Below are 19,343 nucleotides of genomic sequence, written 5' to 3'. Positions count from 1 at the left end.
AAAGGCTGCTTGTGGGTGTTTTCAATCTCACAACATGTTTCAGTAACACACACAGAGCCAAATTTCAAAACTTCACATACGATGATAGCACATACAATCCAATGAGATATTACTGTCTAGCAGATCAAGACATGATACCTCACAAGACATACTTTGTGCAAAATATATCCTAATTACATGATAGTGGTGAATATTGTGGTGCCTGGGTGTCACGCTCGCTGCCAGGAAGATTTTCCCCTATTGTCAGCCTAAATTTTCCCTTTCTTAACTTCATCCCCTCATTTCCAGTTATGCCTCTTTGCACACCTTAAATATTTTCTCTTTTTGGTATTTACATACCTCGGTTAGCTGAGATCGTTACGTTCATGCATTACCCAGTCTCTGCACATCTTTCCTCGTAAATCAATCAATCCCTCAACCTTTCTTCATCGTTTTGCTCTTTTTTATACTATCCCCAGCACATCTGTATCTGTTGGACCTGAGGTACAGAAAGGGACACAATATTAGAGGTATGGTCTCTCCAGAACTGTAGAGAGGGGTCCATCCTCTTGGCTGGATGGCATTCTGCCCCAAGTGGAAGGAAACTGGTCCTTTTTAAAGGAGACACTCTGGACAGTGAAGAAATGGTCCAAATATGATGAACCAGAGCCTAGTCTGTCCAGCCTTTGATTTCCACTGAATCTCTTTGTATTATTTGTACTTAGTAAGAGAAGGCGCAGATTGATTTTCAGCCAAATCCCTCTTCCCTGAGAATCCTACATAGTAACCAGGACCCAGATCCTCCAAGGGAGTTAGATACCTAAATACTAGGTGTCCGGAGACAGCAATTACCACTCTTCATGGCAGTTCTAATGTATCCCTGGCTGGTTCTGTGCTAGTCAATTACAGTTTACTGGGCTTTTTTTGCCCAGCTCTGAACCTAGCCTCATGTGACCATGCAATAGACCATCAAAAATTGGTTGCTTAGTAGAGATGGGCATATAAATGAAGGAGAAATAAAACTGCTCTGGAAACCTTGATGACACTTTACATTGTTGCTTAAAAGAGAGGAGTGCCTAATGGCGATGCTCCTGTGTGCAAGTTTCACTGTGTATTGGGTGGGGGAGTGCAAAATGCAACCCTGGGATATTCTGAGAGTACCTTGTATTGTACGTTAAATAACGCCTTTTCGTGCTTGAAATGTTACTTTTCTATGAGGTTAGATTTCACTATGAAAACTCTTCGTTTTCTCTCCCTGCTCCGTCCATCTCTCCAACCAGCATTTCTGTAGGTTTGAGTCCATTCTAATGTGTCTAAAATGCAGATTTTAGGGACCTCATTTTCCACTGCCTTGCATCTTGGGCAGTCATCCACGTTGATCCAAAGTGGGTAGAAAACTCTACCTTTCTGATCTGGCAGCACTTCTCACTGGAGTAAATGATGCGTCGTGAAGAATCTGGACTCTATAAGAGTTCAGCAACCTGCACCACAAAAAATAAAGCTGGAGATGAGGGCACGCCCTCCTCCAGTCTATGGGCAGGCTTCAGTTACATGCCAGTCAAGGCAGCAGAGTGGCCAGTGGAAGAGCGAGACAAGCAATGACCACACACAATACTATAGAAAGCAACACAGACTATTAGATGACGCAGGGTTCCTTCAACGGGGGCAAAGGCCCAGAAAAGACCTCTTTTTTAACAAGAGGCTGCTCACCCCGTTCCAGGCTAGTGCTCTGGAGAGCCAGAACAAGAGGACAGCAAAGGATGAAAGGGTAGAAGCGCCATGAAAAGAGTCAGACAGCTACTCCCTGCTCCCCTCCCCTCTGAAATCCCAGTCATTGGGAGATTGTTTGGGGATTAGAATGTAGACAGGAGACAGCGTTATAGATCTGCCTGTGGGGATATTGTGAAAGCCAACCACACAGAACCAAATCCTTCCCATCTGTTATATGGAGTGTAAATTAGCTGCTGTAGCCACAATGTCTTTGGCATGCATTTGATCGTCCAGTGTAGGTAAGGGCCCCCTCCCATCAGCAACATGCAAGCTGATGCCTCAGTCAGACCCAAGCAGCTAGTTGTATACCATTTCTTACACACCATGAGACCCCAGACAAGTGCCTTCCCTGCTCTGTGCCTCAGTTTCCCCATTTGAAAATTGGAAATAAGGCACACCTAGGGGGTGTAGTGAGGCTTGCCTCACCAGTGGTTGTAATGTGCTTTGAGATCCATGGATAGAAGGCAGAATGGACCTAATCCTGTGAAGGGCTGAGTGCCCCCAACTCCCCATGTTTTTAGTGGCTTGACATATTTCAGGAACAAGCCCCAATATTGCCAATTACATACTAACACTGAGCAGGAGATTCTCCTACTAGCCACGGAAACCAGGAACCAGTCCTCTTTTTAGCACAATTGCTGGAGGCAACGCAAGGGGGCAGTTACAATGGCACATGGCTTACCCGCCAGAGACAGCAACTGGAATTGGACTAGGCCTCCAACCAATCAAGCTGGTGATCCTTGAGTTGCTTGCTTGATAGGAGGAAGTTAAATTGATAGCTTTTAGCTGTGTTCCTATGGAAGATTTTTACAGCATTAATTTGTTGGGGGCAGATTGTTCTCTACGCAGAAATAATCTGAGTTGGGGCTGGAGACGCTGTGAGGTTCCCTGGCATCACAGAAAGAAGCTGCCCCCCTGTGGAACTAGAAGGGAATTTGATCTCCGGTAGACCAACAGCTTCACTAAAGTCCTTTGCTTTCACGTTGGCATCCAGCTCCCTCTGACGCCAGAATCCCCAGGCAAGAGGCCCAAATCATGAAAGCAGAGGGTGCCTAAGTTACTGCTGGCCCAGTTCTATGCCCTGTTCTGCCACTGATTCCCTCTGTAACTTTGAGCAAAGCAAGCTGGGCCTCAGTTTCCCAAGCCAGGAGGCTAGCACTCACCAACGTGGAGAAGTGCCTTAAGAGGCTCAAGTGAAGGGCACTGTTTGCATGTGCAAAGCATTCTCAGCCGTCTAGACTGAGCCCAAACCCTCCAGCAAGGAGATCAGGTTAGAAAAAGAGCCGGAGCAAGGTGCTGTGTGACAAGAGACGGCTGCAGCCCCCATAAAGCCGGAGCATTCACTAAGACAGTGTCACCGCTGATGCTAATACCACCGCCACCCTGGCCCAAGATTAAATTTAGTCCCAAGTGGCTCAAAAGATACTAAATGGCTTGTAGGGGGTGAGACTCCCAGTAAGGACAGGCCAGTCAGCTGGCTGCCAGGGAGGGCCAACGGATGACATCGCTGTCTGTTCTGGGAATCTGCCCGCTGGAGGAATGGAGAGTGGAGGCTAGAGAAAGATAGACCACATAACTGGTGAGCTCCAAACCTGCCTGTCTTTGTTGTGATGCCAGATCGGGTTACCATCCTGCTAAAGTGTTCAGAACTTGCAGCAGCTGAAGTGCCTCCAACTATGTGAAATGCAACCCAAGCGAGGGGGTGCATGCCCTCTCGCTCCAAATGGGGCTGTGCCGTCACCCCGCTAGCGGGAGGTCCAGGTCGGGCATGCCTGTTGCCCCTCATCCACCTGTCCTGGAAGATGGAGTCCACAGCTGAAGGAAGCTTTAGTCAGACATTCTTTCTCTCCCAAATGAAGGGTCTAATTATGCTCCTCAATTTGTGTGGAATGTTTTCGGAGGTCTTCGGCCAAAGCAAACAGGAGAAATAGCTGACTTGTGAGGCAGTGGCCATGCTGATTAGATGAGGACATCCACTTAATGAGCCCAGGTCAAATTTCCACTGTGTTTAGTAACAAGCGGCAGTAACATATACATCGACATCTTTAACACCCCGATTATTAGATTTTCCACCAGCGATGAATGCAGAGGAAGATCAGCTGCTAAGACTTCTCTCAGCCAAATAAACTCCTGAGTCTTTTGACGCTCTTCAGTGTCATCTCTGAGCAGAGAAATCAAAAGGATTCTTCCTATAAGTTCAAGTCTTGGCATTGTTCTCCAACGCGGAGTTTGTGCTGAGCATGCCAAAGGACTTCTCCGTTCTGCTTGTAAGCTACAGTGGGCATATGACACCCCAGCCCTGATTCTCTCCTCCTTTCCTCAGTGGTGTAAAGCAGGAGTAACTCCATTTTCTTCTGCGGTGTTGCACCAGTGTGAGGAATGATTATTTATTTGTATAACAGCAGCACCTAGGGGCCCCCATCCAAAATTGGGGGGCCCCATTATGCTAGGCACTGTTTGTGCCCATAGTAAAAGACAGTCCCTGCCCTGAAAGACAGACATAAGATGGAAGAAAGGACGTGTAACCTCTCTTTTACCCAAGAGGTTAGCCAAAATTCAAGGGCTAGCGTGGTGTTTTGCTTAGGAGGGAAAAATGGATGAGGGAGTCAGGTATTTCTTTGATGAGTTCCTGTTTATTTTCAAAGAACATACAAAGCCCTGTTTCCCTGAACACAGGAGGACTCAAACAGTAGGTGACAGTTTCTTTGCTCACAATACTAAGCCACTTTATAGCCAGCATTTAACCCAAAAGCTCTCTTTCTAGGCTGTCCTCAGTGGCATGTTCCCAGGGCTTGTTCTAGCTGTGTCTCCTGCTTCTCTCGCACACACAAAGGCACAAAACTCTCCCGAAACTCCTTCACCCACAAAGCTGAGGTTCCCGAGCGGCTTTCCTTGTTTCTGTGTTTTGGGTGGAGGTTCCTATTGTTCTACAAGGCGCTTAATTGTCTCTTACGTTTATCCCAAATGAAGGGCGGCTGTTACTCCCACCAGTTGCAACAAGGTTTAACTCACCCCTAACCAAGGGCTTATTCTCCTCATTTTACAGATGGGGAAGTGAATCTCGGAGATTAAATGACTTGCCCAAGGAAGAGTGGTGGAGTCAGGAACCGAAGTCAGCTCTACGGCATCCCCGTCTCGGGCCGTGGCCACAAAGCCACCCTTACTCAGAACCAGCGCCTGTATGCACCCCGGCACCTCCAGGTTCATCCACGTCATTGTTACCCCAGGTGCCTAGAGATGAATGGATCAGAAAAGACAATGGACTGTGTGACACTCAATCAGGTTACTGATCCAATGGGAATGAATTAGATAAGACTGCCCAGGATTATAGCAGAGGGACAGTGATTTAATGTGTCCCGACCAGAGCTTTATAGGGTCTGATGAGCCCATGGGAATTCTGATGTAGCCAGTCATGAGGGGAGCAGAGCTAGGGCCATGTGAACTATGCCATCCCACATGGTGCCCTACCCCAGAGGCTCCCTTGGCAGCAAAAGTCTGAGGGCAGGGAGCAGTGGCAAGAAAGAAAATGGTGGAAGAAGTGCTAAGCCACCTGCCCGTCCCCCTGAAGTCAATGGGCATTGTGAATCACCTGCCTGTCTCAGCATCAGGCCCTAAATCAGGAGATGGGAGGGGTGAGAATGGAGGTGAGCCACAGCTGATGAGCAACCAGAGCAACAGAAGATCATGATGGGAGGGAAAACCAGGAGTTTTGTTGGCATGAACAAAATCAGTGACCCCTCTCAAACGATCCTCACACTGGTGACCCTCCGTAAGCCAGCGCTGGAGTGAAGGCAGCATTGCAGGGGACCAGCTCACATCTGTCATAACGAAAGGTCCATTGAATATCCAACAGTGGATCTGCAGTCTCTACTCTGGCCTTGTGAGACCTATCCTGCCCCATCTGTTCTCCTGCCAGACGAGGCGTGTTCCGTAGCATGATAACGAGTGACAATACTGGCCTAATTTTCACAGCTAATGAGCAACCCCAGCTCCTAGGTAAGTCAATGTGACTGCAAATGCTCTGCATCTTTGAACACCAGGCCATAAGTGCCTGTACTGCTTTGAGATCAATTTAGTTAGACCTTCCGATTGCTTCCTAGTGCTCATTCTGCATCTGAGCTGCATGGTCTCTGCAGTTTAGATTGTAGGCTCCTCAGGGCAGGGACTGCCTCCTCTTCTCTGTTTCCTGTGACTCACATGGGATCAATAACTGATCATTTCAACAAGGCCAAGATGAAGAAGGCAAGAGATGAGGCAGCCCTGATGCCTATCATGACCTAGATCAATTAGCCTAGCAGACTATTAGCAACCCCGGGGGGGGGAAGGGGGTGATGTATTAAGGACAAATATTGTGGAAGAGGTTCTAAAAGTAACGGCTGCCAACACACAGGACAGAGCCCCATGGCTCCTTGGCATTGCTTTCTCTGCCCTGAAGGGAACAGGGCATGCCAACTCCCGGTCACCTCTCTGTTATGCAAAGGGCACCTTGGGTTACCAGCGACCCTGGCTTGGGAGTGGGTACGTTAGCAGGGGAAATGGAGTTCTGTAATCTGCAGGCAGGTCAAAGGGTTTGAAGTCGAGAGCTGGAGTTGGGGCACAGCTGTGGAATGGGATGCGTCTTTGGCACGAGGGAAACAGGATCCTGCTTGAAAAGGGAAAAGTGCCTGAAATGCCAGAGCTATGCGCAGCACAGAGCAGCAGATCTCCCTCACCTGCTGTCATGTGACCTCTCCCACCATATCCTTTTACCAGTGGGACAGGTTCTAACACACCTGTCCACTGGGCCTGCAATAATGCCTTTGAATTCTATCTGCCACTTAAAAGAGAGAACGCTCAAATTCAGCACCTCTAAGGATGGGGAAATTCTGTCACCCCCAGAAGATGCACTTTTTAAGTGTTAATGTAGCCACAGCTTCTCCAAGTTGGAAAGTGAAATATTAAGAAGCTAGGCAAAGTCATGGGGCCAGGTCTTTGCTTGGTGTAAATTGACATAGGGCTAGATCCTCAGCTGGTGTCAGTCAGCATAGCTTAAAAAGACAGGAGTTTGCTGATGCTTTAATAAACAGATCTAAAATTCTAATACGGAAATGGTCTTAAGGAAAACCTGATGTGCAAGAGAGAGGGTCAGAAGTAACCAAGAATTATAACCTGGCTAACATAGTTGAAGATACTGAATGCCTTAAACAGTGTTTCTTTCCTGTAACTAAAGTAAGAAACCTCTTGCAGGAATTTCCATACTAACCAATTCAGGCATGTAAAATTTAACAGAATATTTAATTTGCTGTTTTCTCGCCCGTAATCTTTACAATGAACATTGCTTTGATGTTACAGATATTAACTCAACTGTCAGCATTCCAACCATTTGGGTTTATTATTTTTAAAGAGCATCAGTTTTCATTAAGATCACTGTGAAAAGCAGACCAGAAGATTTTGTGCCCAAGCAATTCTCCCTGATGCCTTTCAAAGCTGTAATGGCAATTGCCACCCGGGTCACAGTTGGGAATATAGGACCTGAGCCAGTGCCCACTGAAACCCATTGAATGTTCCCCCCACCTTGATTTCATGGGCTTTGGATTGGGCCCATAGGGCCAAACGCTGCTTTCAGTTACGCTGATGCAATTGCACCCAGGTAACAGAGCAGAAAATGGTACCAGGTGATCCGGGCCTGTCATTACTAGTCTTCAATTCTGCAAATGGTCAATAGAAAAGAAAAAGGTATTTCTTGCATAGTTGCTGATCTGACAGTGAAGGGATCAGGGAGGAACGATGTTATAAAAACTGGTCTTGCCCAGCCTAGGGGAGTCCAGGCACTGAAAGGGACCCAGACCAAAAGCAAGCTAATGGCCCAATTCTTCTCCCATTGAAATCAATGACATAACTCCTATTGCCTTTAATAATGCAGGATAAGATCTTTAATACTTGACAAAGCTATTCTAATCTCTAGAGAAAAGCTGACCTTTACCTAATGTAACAACTGGTTTTAAAGATAACTGCAGAACAGAGAAAGTTCTTTTCAACATCTAAGAGCCCTTTGTCTGGTCATTAGGTTGCTCAATGGTTAAAGCAGAGGCATTCAGCTCCAGCGACTTCAGTTCTGTTTTAGATCAGCTCATAAGTGAAAATGAGTCACGTGGTTTCATCTGAGTCTGCAGTGGACATCTGCCCAGCTCCTAACACAACCACACATTCTGGCACAATTGAGCATGATTGGCAAACTCATGAGAGGCCCAGGCCTGAAATAGCAAGGGGTGCTCAGGTCAGGAGTGAGCTGCAGCTGCAGCACTGTGAGGGGCCCAGGACAAGAATAGCAAGGGTTGCTACAGGTCAGGATAGAAATTAATTGCTTGAAGGTGTCATAAGGGTTTAAAAGGCCATTCCCCTCCCCGCTACACCTCCCAACACGGAGGGCAGGAATCTGCTCCTGTAGGTATGTGTTTGAAGTGAGGGGAGGACAATCGCTGACAAAGACTGACTTGCAAGCTGCAGGAGAGGGTCAGCTTGCTCAGCAGCCAAACAAAAAAGTAATTCACCCATTGAGGTTTTAATCTGGTAGTCTTAAATACCATCTATCCTACCAAAAATACCCTGTGCTACCAACAGGTGTCAGCAAAGAGTGCAGCTGATCAGACTGCTCAGCGTAGGCAGATATTCAGCATTGTTAAAACCATGTACAGTAGAACCTCAGAGTTACGAACACCTCGGGAATGGAGGTTGTGCAAAACACTGAAATGTTCGTAACTCTGTTCAAAACGTCATGGGCGTTCTTTCCAAAGTTTACAGCTGAACATTGACTTAATACAGCTTTGAAACTTTACTATGCAGAAGAAGAATGCTGCTTTTAATCAGCTTAATTCAAATGAAACAAGCACAGAAACAGTTTCCTTACCTTGTCAAATCTTTTTTAAAATGCTCCCTGTTATTATTTTAGTAGTTTATGTTTAATGCAGTACCTTACTGTATTTGCCTTTTGTTTTGTTTTGGTTTTTTTGGTCTCTGCTGCTGCTTGATTGCATACTTCCGGTTCCAAATGAGGTGTGTGGTTGACTGGTCAGTTCGTAACCCTGGTCTCATACCTCTGAGGTTCTACTGTCATGCACAGGTTCAGCAGCGTCCTCTGTGCTGACACCTGTTGTTAGCAATGATTCCTTCTACAGTGCAGGCAAGCCTGCAGCGTGCCGAGTTATAAGCAAAGAAACACATGAGAAAAACCCACTTTGGGGTCTACGCCAGCTTTTTAGCAACTACGGGCTGAGTGAGTTCTACCTCTCTCTTTGGACTATTAGATGGTAGCTGTCATAGTAGGGCTCGTTTTATAGATGCTAACAGCACCCTGACGCAGCAGGTGTGTATCAATGGCCACTTTCTCCGTCTCATCCCAGCGTCTCCCTCTGCTTGACCATGCAGCAGAGTCAGAATCCATCCGTATTTAGCACATCTCAGCTTGATGGCTGCAGAAATGACTGATGGGCAGGAAAGGTGTCCCCAGCCTCTGTTTGCCAGACGCTGGGAATGGATGACAGGGGATGGGTCACTTGATGATTCCCTGTTCTGTTCATTCCCTCGGGGGCATCTGGCCTTGGCCCTGTCTGAAGACAGGATACTGGGCTAGATGGACCTTTGGTCTGACCCAGTAGGGCCATTCTTATGTTCTTATCTTCTTAAACTCAGTACTATGACGTTGCTGCTCCACTATGTGGACTAGATGCAATGGGGGGAAGAACAAGCCCTTATGAGCATGTGAACAGAATTTAGCCTCAGCAACAAGTGCCAAGCAAAATTATAGAAAACATCCAAAAGACAAAACACATCCAAGTTTAAATCTGACGTTATTGAAAGTTTTCTCCAGTGCAAATCTCCTTCAAAGTGTTAAAACAACCCCATAGTGTCCTAATCTAATTTTCTGTTCTATTCTATATAGGTTCTTATACCACGCTCAACACCGTGGCATTTGAGCACCTTCCAGCAGGGCATTAAGTAATCTGTCTGACATCTGTCACGTTTGTTCTCTCTTTCTCTCCCCAGGGGGAGATGTGTGTACAGAGGAGTGTCTTGTTTTGGATTATTTTTTAATGTTGCTAAATATTTAAGTTAGAGAAGGCAGGTCAAAGACATGCCTCTGGCACATGGAGTGGGGAAGGTGATGGTTTTTAGTTCCTGGGGGTATTTTATTCTAGTCTTGGACCAGCCCCGAAGAAAGTTCTGTCTCCCACACAGATGGGCTTTACCCTTATTGTAGATAGTTCCATTGTGCCAGAGAAGTGAAGTTCTCACCCACAGTCTTCATCCTGGAGCCCTTTCCCAATCTTCTGGAATGTCTCCCGTCTTCCACGACTTTTCAAAGATAATTGCTGATGGCTCAGGTATCTCCTCAGTCAGCTCCTTGAGTAGTCTAGGATGCATTTCATCAGGCCCTGGTGATCTGAAGACATCTAACTTGGCTAAGTAATATTTGACTTGTTCTTTCCCTGTTTTAGACTCTGATCCTACCTCATTTTCACTGGCATTCACTATGTTAGATGTCCAATCGCCACCACATGTCACCGCTGACCTCCAAGGGACGGAATGTCAGACTTTCTCATGTACTTGTGACCTTTTATGCTCTAGCGGTGGGAGGCCTAGAAGCCCTAATGCCACTGTAGTAAAAGGAGGTTCTGCTGTACCTCCTGGTAGAAGGACTGCACTTTGGGAAGAGTAGGGCCTGAGATAGGGTTGCTACCTGTCCACGCTTTCCCTAGATCATCCCCTTTTTGAAGTATCTGTCCCCAGAAATCTGTACGGGTGCTCAGTGCACACTGTCAGACCAGCTATCTGATTTTATGGGCTCAGGATTGTCCTGGATGTCCTGGTTATTTGTATCTCAAAGGTGACATCCCGAAACTGAGATCTGTCCCTGGTGATAACTGCACAGTCCCTGCTGCCATCACTGATTAAAGATGCCATCATTTTCCCAGTGTGTTAACAAAGCCTGAAGATGAGACTCAAAGGATCCTGTCACAGCCCCATGCCCTTGGTGCCATACCACTGTACTAAAGGCAGGTGGAATCTCCTTCATTTTACGCCAAGTAGGAGCAGTTGGTGGGCCCCTAGCAAGTCACCAATGTGTCCTTATATTGTGAGGTATGGATGCTCCCAGGTCTGCCTCCAGCACTCTCCAGAGCCACTCCCAAGTTGGCTTCTCAATGGCTCCATCTCTCCTCAGCCACTCCCAGTCTTCTTCTTCTTATGTGGCATCTCCATTACTGGTGGTTTGCAACCATGACAGACCATTCTGAATGATCCTCTGCTAATCTTTGTGGGTGAACAATCCTTTTTAATCCACCCAGGATAGCACATTGCTCCTCCAAGATCTTTTTCTGCCTTGTGTTCTTCTGCCATCAACTTTCCCTTCTTGTGCCCGTAGACATGTATTATGCACTGAACCTCTTAAAATGTGCCCTGCAAATCGAATTTTTCTTTTCATCAAATCTCTGACTAGCATTTGCAGTTTTCCAGTCATGTCCAATACTTTTTAGTTGATTACTTGGTCTACCCAGGGTATTTTCAGAATTCTTCTATAGCATGACCGCTCGTGCCGTCTGTATTATCGACTGTTTGAAAGTCCTTGTTTCACAGCTGTAATTTAACACAGATCAAATGTACGTTTTTAAGAGTCTGATTCAGATTTATGTACCATCTCATCAGACGTTTATGCTTCCGGAATGTCTCTTTCGCTCTTGCTGGTCCGGTGCTGGCTTCAGGATCCCGATCTTCCATCGTCCACCGTGATGTGCCCTAAGCAGCAATAATTTCTCCTTGCTGAACCGCCATGTCGATCACTGTGATCTTTCGTGGTTTCCCACGATCCTTGCAAACCACATTCAATTCTAGACCCTATTCTGCCATTCATAATCTTCTCCACCAACTTCATCAGACCTTCTTCTGAATCAGCCAACCGCATAGCCATCAACCAGTCATCCGCCACTCCCAATATGGCCGCCTGTTGGCGCTATCTGCTGAGCCTCTCCCAATATGGCTTCCCAGTGGCTCTATCTGCACTGGGCCACTCCCAATGTGGCCTCCCATTGGCTCCATCTGCCGGCTGCCTCTCCCAATATGGCCTCCCATTGGCTCTCTCTGCCCTCTCGCGCTCCCAATGTGGCTTCCCATTGGCTCCATCGCTCCTCAGCGGCTCAGCCCCTCCCCATAGGCCTTTCCATTGTCTCCCTACTTAGCCACTCCCAGTATGGCCGCCTCGTCGCGGCTCTGTGGTCTTTAGGGAAAGCAGCGTGCTTTCCTGTTCCGTCGCGGTGGCCTGTGGGATTGCGGCGGACCGTGTCGCGGTTGGTGTCCGTGCCCAAGATGGCAGCGGCCGTAGTCGGCGTCTCCTTGAAGCGCCGCGTCCCCGCGATGATCCTGTGGGCGGCCGCGCGGCAGGTGAGGGGGGCCCGGCGGGCGGGTCCGTCAGGGAGCGGATCGGGGGCTGGGCCCGCAGGGGAGGAGGTGGTGGGGTGCCGGGGGGCTGTGAGGGGAAAGGGGGGCCCCCCTGGGCGGAGGGAATCCGGGGTGAAGAGTCTCCTGGTAGCGCCCTGCCTGGGTCTCCTGCCCCCATCGCGCCTCTGCCGGGCCCCCCCTCATCGCCCCCTGGGAGTGGGTTGGGGGCTCCCCCGTCATCGTCACTGACTTAACGTCTGATCTTGGGCAAATCATTGCCCCTTTCAGTGCCTCAGTTTCTCTCTCTGTGAAATAGGGGCGGGCGCTGCGAGGCTGGATAGATTTGGGGCCACCAGGGACACGTCGGTGACTTTGGTGACAGCTGTTCTGTTTGGCTAAACATGAGGTTTTTGAGAGGCACGTGAATCATTTTGAAAGTTCTCTAGGTTGGTCATGGTTCTCTCTACCGATTTATGCCAAAAATATATGAGTAAGTAATGGACATCTAGATAGGCTACGCCCTGTAGACATTATATGTGGTGGTTACGCTAGCCAAAATTGGATCTGTAATTCTCCTCTGATGTTAGCAGTGTTGGAAACTGTAGCAGGTAAGGGGTAAGTATTATCTCTGTCTGTTTAATTAGAAAATGAAAATGCTGAGGTGGACGCTTGTTGAAGGCAACACAGTAAGTCAGTGGTCGATCCTGGGCTCCTGACTACAGATATCTTGCTTTAATCGCTAGGCAGCAAAATAAATCTCTTCCCAACCCAACATGTGTTGTCTAGAAAAATACACGAAGGAAGTCTCAGGGGCTGTGTTGTCATTGTTTGAGCATAGGCCTGCCGTGGAGCACAGACAGCAGCTGCAGCAGCACCCGCTGCTCAGGCCGTAGCACCACGTATCAAGACGTTTGCTATCTACAGATGGGATCCAGACAAGCCTGGGGACAAGCCGCACATGCAGACCTATGAAATTGATCTGAATAAGTGAGTATGCATGTCAGATTATATGGATGCTGACCCCAGAGTGCTGCTCCACAGAGATGCCTTTTCCTCTGTCAGCTTTGGAGTGGTGTAAATCCTTTAAGACTCTAGACGTGGGTTTAATTTAGTCACTCTGTAGCTGTTAATTAAAACTAATAGAGCTGTTATGACCTTTACATGATCATTCGAGCTATGTTAGGATGATCAGTTACTGCACAGACGTGTCTCAATCATGTTATGACAAGGCTTGATTTTGCCAGTGTAGATGGGACCAGATAATGTTGTCACCAGGTAAAGGAAGCCTGGTACAACCATGTTGTACAATTCCTTTAGTCTGATGGTAACACAGGGCCAGAACATGATAAGTAGAACTGTGTCCAGAGGAGTCCAACACAGGTGTCTCTCAAGATGATTAAAAGGATAGTTCAATTTCAGAATGTACATGAGACCCTAAAATGTCCCCAAGCCGTACTAGAAACGCAAACACATCCAAGGTTTTAACATGTTTTGGAATACATGATAAAGTTTCCATGTTTATTCCAAAGTAGAACCATGCTGCATGTACAGCTCATGCTCATGCTCCTTCAAGAGAAGGATCGAGTAGAAATTATGGAGGTTACATCAGCTCCTCTCAAAGTGAGCATGTGTGCCTGCCATTTATCACTTGGGTTTGCAGCTTGGGGTTGTATTAGAGATGCTCAGGTGGTAGCTGTGGCCAAGAACACTTTTTCCCTCTGCAGTTAGCAAGAAGTGTGCAGCCTTTTCTCTGGGATGTAGGAAGGAACCTCGGTACAAACACCTGTGCCTCTGTTTCCTCAGGATCCATTGCACGCTACTTGGGGTCCATCTTAAGTCTATTCTGAAATTCTAAACTAATGCAGAACGTAGCCACATGCTTATTAAAAAAAACATCTCGCGGAGAGAGCTGACTCTGTTGCTACTCTGTAGTCAGCATTGGCTTCTGACTAGTTTCTGGGTGGAATTTTGTTTCTTACCTATTACATAAACCTATTACATAAACGTATTACATAAACCTGTTACATACTTGAATGATTTTGAGACCTGGCTTTCCTTATGTATTATCACCTCATTTATGCTTAATGAGGACACTCAAACTCATAATAATAAACTCATAATTGATTTAAAAGGGAGGAGCCTGTAGCAAGGTCATTTACAATGAAAGCCTCCCCACTGTCCAACCCAGCCAGAGTGTTATTGATCTTTGGGGCACAGTGCAAAGCTCATCTGGTTTTTTGGTGGCTTCGTACCCCCCCAGGAATTTTGGTGAGGGTGTGTATTAAGGCACATGGGGTAGTATCTGTGTTTTATTTGATTGGGTGATATATATTTTGTCACTTGGGATTGGTTTAAATGGGCAAGCTATTGTATTTAGAATTTTTATCCTTAGTATATTTGATAGGCACTTCCTAATAGAAATGCGAAGAATAAAAAATCCAGTTTTTGTAGGATCTGTGTTCTGTAACAACAGACATATAGGCCGATAGCTGGAGGGTGCAGATACTGCTCCTCAAATAAGGAAATGAATCTCTTCAGAATTTCATCAGGAGCAAAGAGGGAGTTGTTGCAAACAAGGTCAGACAAGTAACTTTGTTTCCAGAATCTAATGTGTGAAAAGAGTGGAAAGGAAATAGTTGGGCTGTGGGGAATATGCAGGTTTATTAAAGTGACTGGTTTCCATTATAGGTGTGGGCCTATGGTACTTGATGCTCTGATCAAGATAAAAAATGAGATGGACTCCACTCTGACCTTCCGCAGATCATGTAGGGAAGGTGAGGTGCTCTTTTTATAATTAATTATAAAATCAGTTATGCTGTGGATCATTTGACACACTGGGTTCTGAGAAGATACTCATCTAAACAAAAGTGGATGATGAGAGTGGATATCCTATGTCCAGAAGAACAACTCAGGATAGACCTTAGTATAGGGTGACCAGACAGCAAGTGTGAAAAATCGGGACGAGGGTGGGGATAATAGGAGCCTATATAAGAAAAATACCCAAAAATCGGGACATCTGGTCACCCTACCTTCGTATACTATACTGCCTCTGATGCTATTATCTGTCAGGTTCAAGTGCTAGGCTCATTCATAGAGGAAAGTTATCAAATAACTTTGTTTCAATCTCAGTACATCAGTCAAAATTATTGCTCCTGAGTTTTGTTTTGTTTGCTGGGAATGATTGAAGGATTTTTCACTCTTTCCTCTTGACCAGGTTAAATGATTAGCGTCGGGGGGAAAATCAACCTTGATGATTTTAAAAGCCACTTCTGTTGTGTACCTTTGTGTGTGCTAGAATGCAGGAGGGTAATTGGCCAAGAATTGTTTCTGGTTTTGCAAATATTTCATATACTATAAGTCCAGAAGGGACCACTGTGTTCATCTAGCCTGACCTCTTACAGAACACACGCTATAGGACTTCCCTGAATTAATTCCTGTTAGAATTAGAGCAGATCTTTTAGAAAAACATCCAATCCTGATTTTAAAATGTCCAGTGATGGAAAATCCACCATAATCCTTGGTAAATGGTTCCAGTGGCTAGTTGCCCTCACTGTTCTATATTTGCGGATTATTTCTAGTCCGAATTGTCTAGCTTCAACTTCCATCCATTACCTTTGTCTGCTAGATTGAAGAGCCATCCCTCTAATATCAAATTTCTGTTCCCCATATAGGTAATTATACACCTTAATCAAGTCATCCCTTAATCTATTCTCTTTGATAAATTAAGTAGGTAGAAGTCCTTGAGTCTCACTGTAAGGCTTTTTTCCCAATCTTTCAGTCATTTTTTCAGCTCTTCTCTGAACCCTCTTCAATTTTTCCAATGTTCTTCATGAAATGTGGACACCAGCACTGGACAGAGTATTCCAGTAGCAGTCACCTGAGTGTAAAATACAGGGGTAATATAACCTCTCTACTTGTAGTTAATATTCTCCTGTTTATACATCCAAGGATTACATTAGCCCTTTTAGTCACAGTGTCGCACTAGGAGATGAGGTCCCTTCTAACCCTATGATTCTATGTAAGTATCATGCGCAGCTGATTATACATCATGACCCCTAGTCTTTTTCAAAGTCCCTGCTTCCCAGAGTAGCCCTTTATCCTTTAAATGTGGCCTAGGCTCTTCGTTCTTAGGTCTTTGGTTTGGCTGTCTTGAAACACACATGCTGTTCTCTTGCGCCGAGCTTACTAAGTGATGCAGATCGCTCGGTATCATTTACCTATCTCGTCATTATTTACCATTCCACCAATCTTTGTGTAGTCTACAAACTTTATCAGTAATCTCTCTTTCTTCCTGGTCTTTGATAAAAAATATTGAATAGTGTTGGGCCAAGAGCCAGTCTCCTGTGGGATCCTCTAGAAACACTCCCAGTTGATGGCAATTTCCCATTCACAATTACTTTTTGAGACCTATCAGCTAGCCAATTTTTTATCCATTTAATGAGTACCATGTTGATTTTGTAGCTTCTCTGCTATCCAGCCTTGCTTCTCTTGCTCAGTCCCAGGGTGAGACCATAATTCTGTTGGGAACGACAGTGTGCTGACCTGGGAACAGTTGTGCTGTGATGGCATGGGACAGAAAGATGGGTTGAAAGGGGCAGAGTCCTCATTTTTAACTAATTATACAAGGTTGCAAATAAAAACCAGAAACAAAGGGAAGGGGAATAGATTTCTGTTTAGTCTCAAGTACTAGAATCTTTTCCCCAGAACTGTCTAAAAGACATCTGGTTTTAAATGTTGTTGCCCAGTATTGACTCTGGATATCACAATGAGGAATTTCACACTATGCAGTTGCTTTCAGAATCTGGTGTTGAGGAAACAAATACCTAAGAGGTGGTGCTTACTCTCAGTTCAGTTCCCTATGCATTTGGAAGTAGTTGCTTTGAATATTGTTCTTTAAAAGTTTAACAGTCCCATATCGTGTTGGGCTGACCTAATATATGTCCTCTTCTGCCACAGACATTGTTTTGCTCTCCAGTCCCTATTGATAGCTTGCTGGGCTGTCAGAGGGTGCAGGAATTCCACACCAGATCCAACTAGTGGTCCAGCTAGTCCAGTATCCTGTCTAAAAGTGGCCAGTATCACATACTTCTGAGAACAGTTCAAGAATCCGCATAATGGAATAAACAAAGGAAGCTCCTTAACCTGTTAGTTACTGGTTGGCTTATCCCCTAAAACTGGGCTTTATGCCCCTTAAAATTTTTGTGTCCGTATAAAAAGTGAATCCCTCTTTGGAACACTAAATCTCTTCGTCTCAGTGATATTTGGGACAGGTTCCACAGAATCTGTTACCAGTGCAGAAAAGTGTTTCCTTTTGTTAGGCTTAAAATGGTTGCTTTTCAGTTTCACTGGCTTTCCCATTGTTCTTCAATTGTGGAAAGATAAATAGCAGCATCCAATATACCTTCTGTATATCATTCATTGTTTTATAATCTTCTGTCATGTCTCTTTTCTAAGCTACGCCATCCCAATTTGTTTCAATCTTCCCCTGTATCGAAGTTCACTGTGCCATCAGTCTTCTTTGGTTTTTGGGTCACCTGTGTTAGGCCCCCTTCTGTTTTTGCTACATCCCTTTAGGGATAGAGTGACCAGATCTGAACACAGTATTCCAGCTGAGGGGGTGTGATGGATTTTATATAAAGATACTATAATCTTAATAGTTTCCATTCCATTCTTTGTAGAGCCTCAAATATATTTTGCTTGCATGTGTTTTTTGAACACTGCTCCACATTGCACAGAAACTTCCAGGGAGCTGTCCACAGTTACACCCAAATCTATTTCCTGCATGGCTACAGCTTGGTAATGTGTATGTGTAGTTCAGATTACTCATTCCGATGTGCATTACCTTACCTTTGTCAACCCTGAATTTGCCAGCTTCTGCTACAGATCCAACGTAGTCAACTCTTGATGGAAGTTTGATGGAGCCTGTTTCATTGTTAAACAGTGACACTTCTGGCTGGCACAAGAGTGGCTTTGAATGAGATCCCAAGAGAATTCTGATCTTTCTTCTGGTAGAAGAGTGACAACTACACTAGCTTTTAAGATGGCATAATGGCTGGGGGAAAGGGGTAGTTTGGGGCAAGAAGGCCCCACCAAGAGGGTGAAAGGGTACAAGTCAGATGCTCCATTGTCTCTTCTCTCCTTCTCAGGCATTTGTGGCTCCTGCGCTATGAACATCAATGGTGGGAACACCCTGGCCTGTACCAAAAGAATTGACACCAACCTTAGCAAGGTCTCCAAAATCTATCCTCTCCCCCATATGTATGTGGTAAAGGATCTTGTTCCGGTGAGTTTCTGCCTCTGTTGTGATTTGTGGGACCACGGATGACAGTGTTTCAGACTATACCGTGGTTTTCAGGGATAGAGCGGCATGCCGCTGAGAGATCATTCCAAAATTCGTACCTTTATATAATGTCTTTCTAAAAAATTTTGTGACAGAACAATGAGAGCTGGGGCAGAGAGAGCTGAGTAACTGACTCCTTATTCCTGTAGCTTCATAGCCAGTGGTTACACCTGTTACTGTTAAATAGGAAGTGGGAAGTTAAAGGGGCAAATGCAACACTTTTTTTGCCTGAATGTGCATACAGAATGTCTGATCTCTTGCTAGTACAAATCATAGTAAATAGTCAGTGAAATAATTTTTGTCTTTTTGTTTAAACTCAGGACATGAGTAACTTCTATGCTCAGTACAAAGCCATTGAGCCTTACCTGAAGAAGAGGGATGAATCGAATCAGGGCAAAGAACAGTATCTGCAGTCTATAGAAGATCGTCAGAAACTGGTTAATACTCATGTTTTATTCCTCCCCACCCCACCCCGGTGCTTTAATTTCATCCATATAAGAATTAGGTTAGATATTTTAATATGTCTGTCGTCGTACGTAAGTCAGGGCTGTTCCTTAGAGGTAGGTGCAGAGTGGAAGGTGCAATCATTTCACATCCCTGCTAGAATCCTTTCAGAGATTCCCTTATGTGGTGGGAATTGATTGGCTGGAATGTGGATTCTGTGGGTTTGTTTGCATGGGAAAACTAACTACATAGTGTTAGTTACCACAACTCCTATGGGTTGTAGTCTAATGTGATTGGACAACAAGCAGTATAGACACGGACTTAAACATCAGATCAGCTGTCTGCACTGAGGTTTTGTCTTCGCTGCCAAAGAAAAATGTTTTTGTGGTTTTTTGTTTTT

The 19,343-nt window shown here is 45.5% G+C and overlaps 1 protein-coding gene across 1 annotated transcript in view; it reads left to right on the top strand.

Annotated features, from left to right (window-relative positions):
- Window positions 1-11,950: 11,950 nt before the first annotated feature.
- Window positions 11,951-19,343, top strand: part of SDHB (succinate dehydrogenase complex iron sulfur subunit B) — a 19,250-nt gene continuing 11,857 nt past the window's right edge. The window contains 7 exon segments of the mRNA XM_007069289.4: window positions 11,951-11,977; window positions 11,979-12,056; window positions 12,058-12,162; window positions 12,998-13,146; window positions 14,848-14,933; window positions 18,306-18,442; window positions 18,820-18,936. Of these exon segments, the coding sequence (XP_007069351.2) occupies window positions 11,972-11,977; window positions 11,979-12,056; window positions 12,058-12,162; window positions 12,998-13,146; window positions 14,848-14,933; window positions 18,306-18,442; window positions 18,820-18,936 (678 nt within the window). The 5' untranslated portion in view covers window positions 11,951-11,971.

This window comes from Chelonia mydas, chromosome 18 (assembly GCF_015237465.2).
Source record: "Chelonia mydas isolate rCheMyd1 chromosome 18, rCheMyd1.pri.v2, whole genome shotgun sequence".
NCBI lineage: Eukaryota > Metazoa > Chordata > Testudines > Cheloniidae > Chelonia > Chelonia mydas.
Note: the sequence above shows the minus strand (reverse complement) of the source record. Positions and strands in the feature narration are given on the sequence as shown.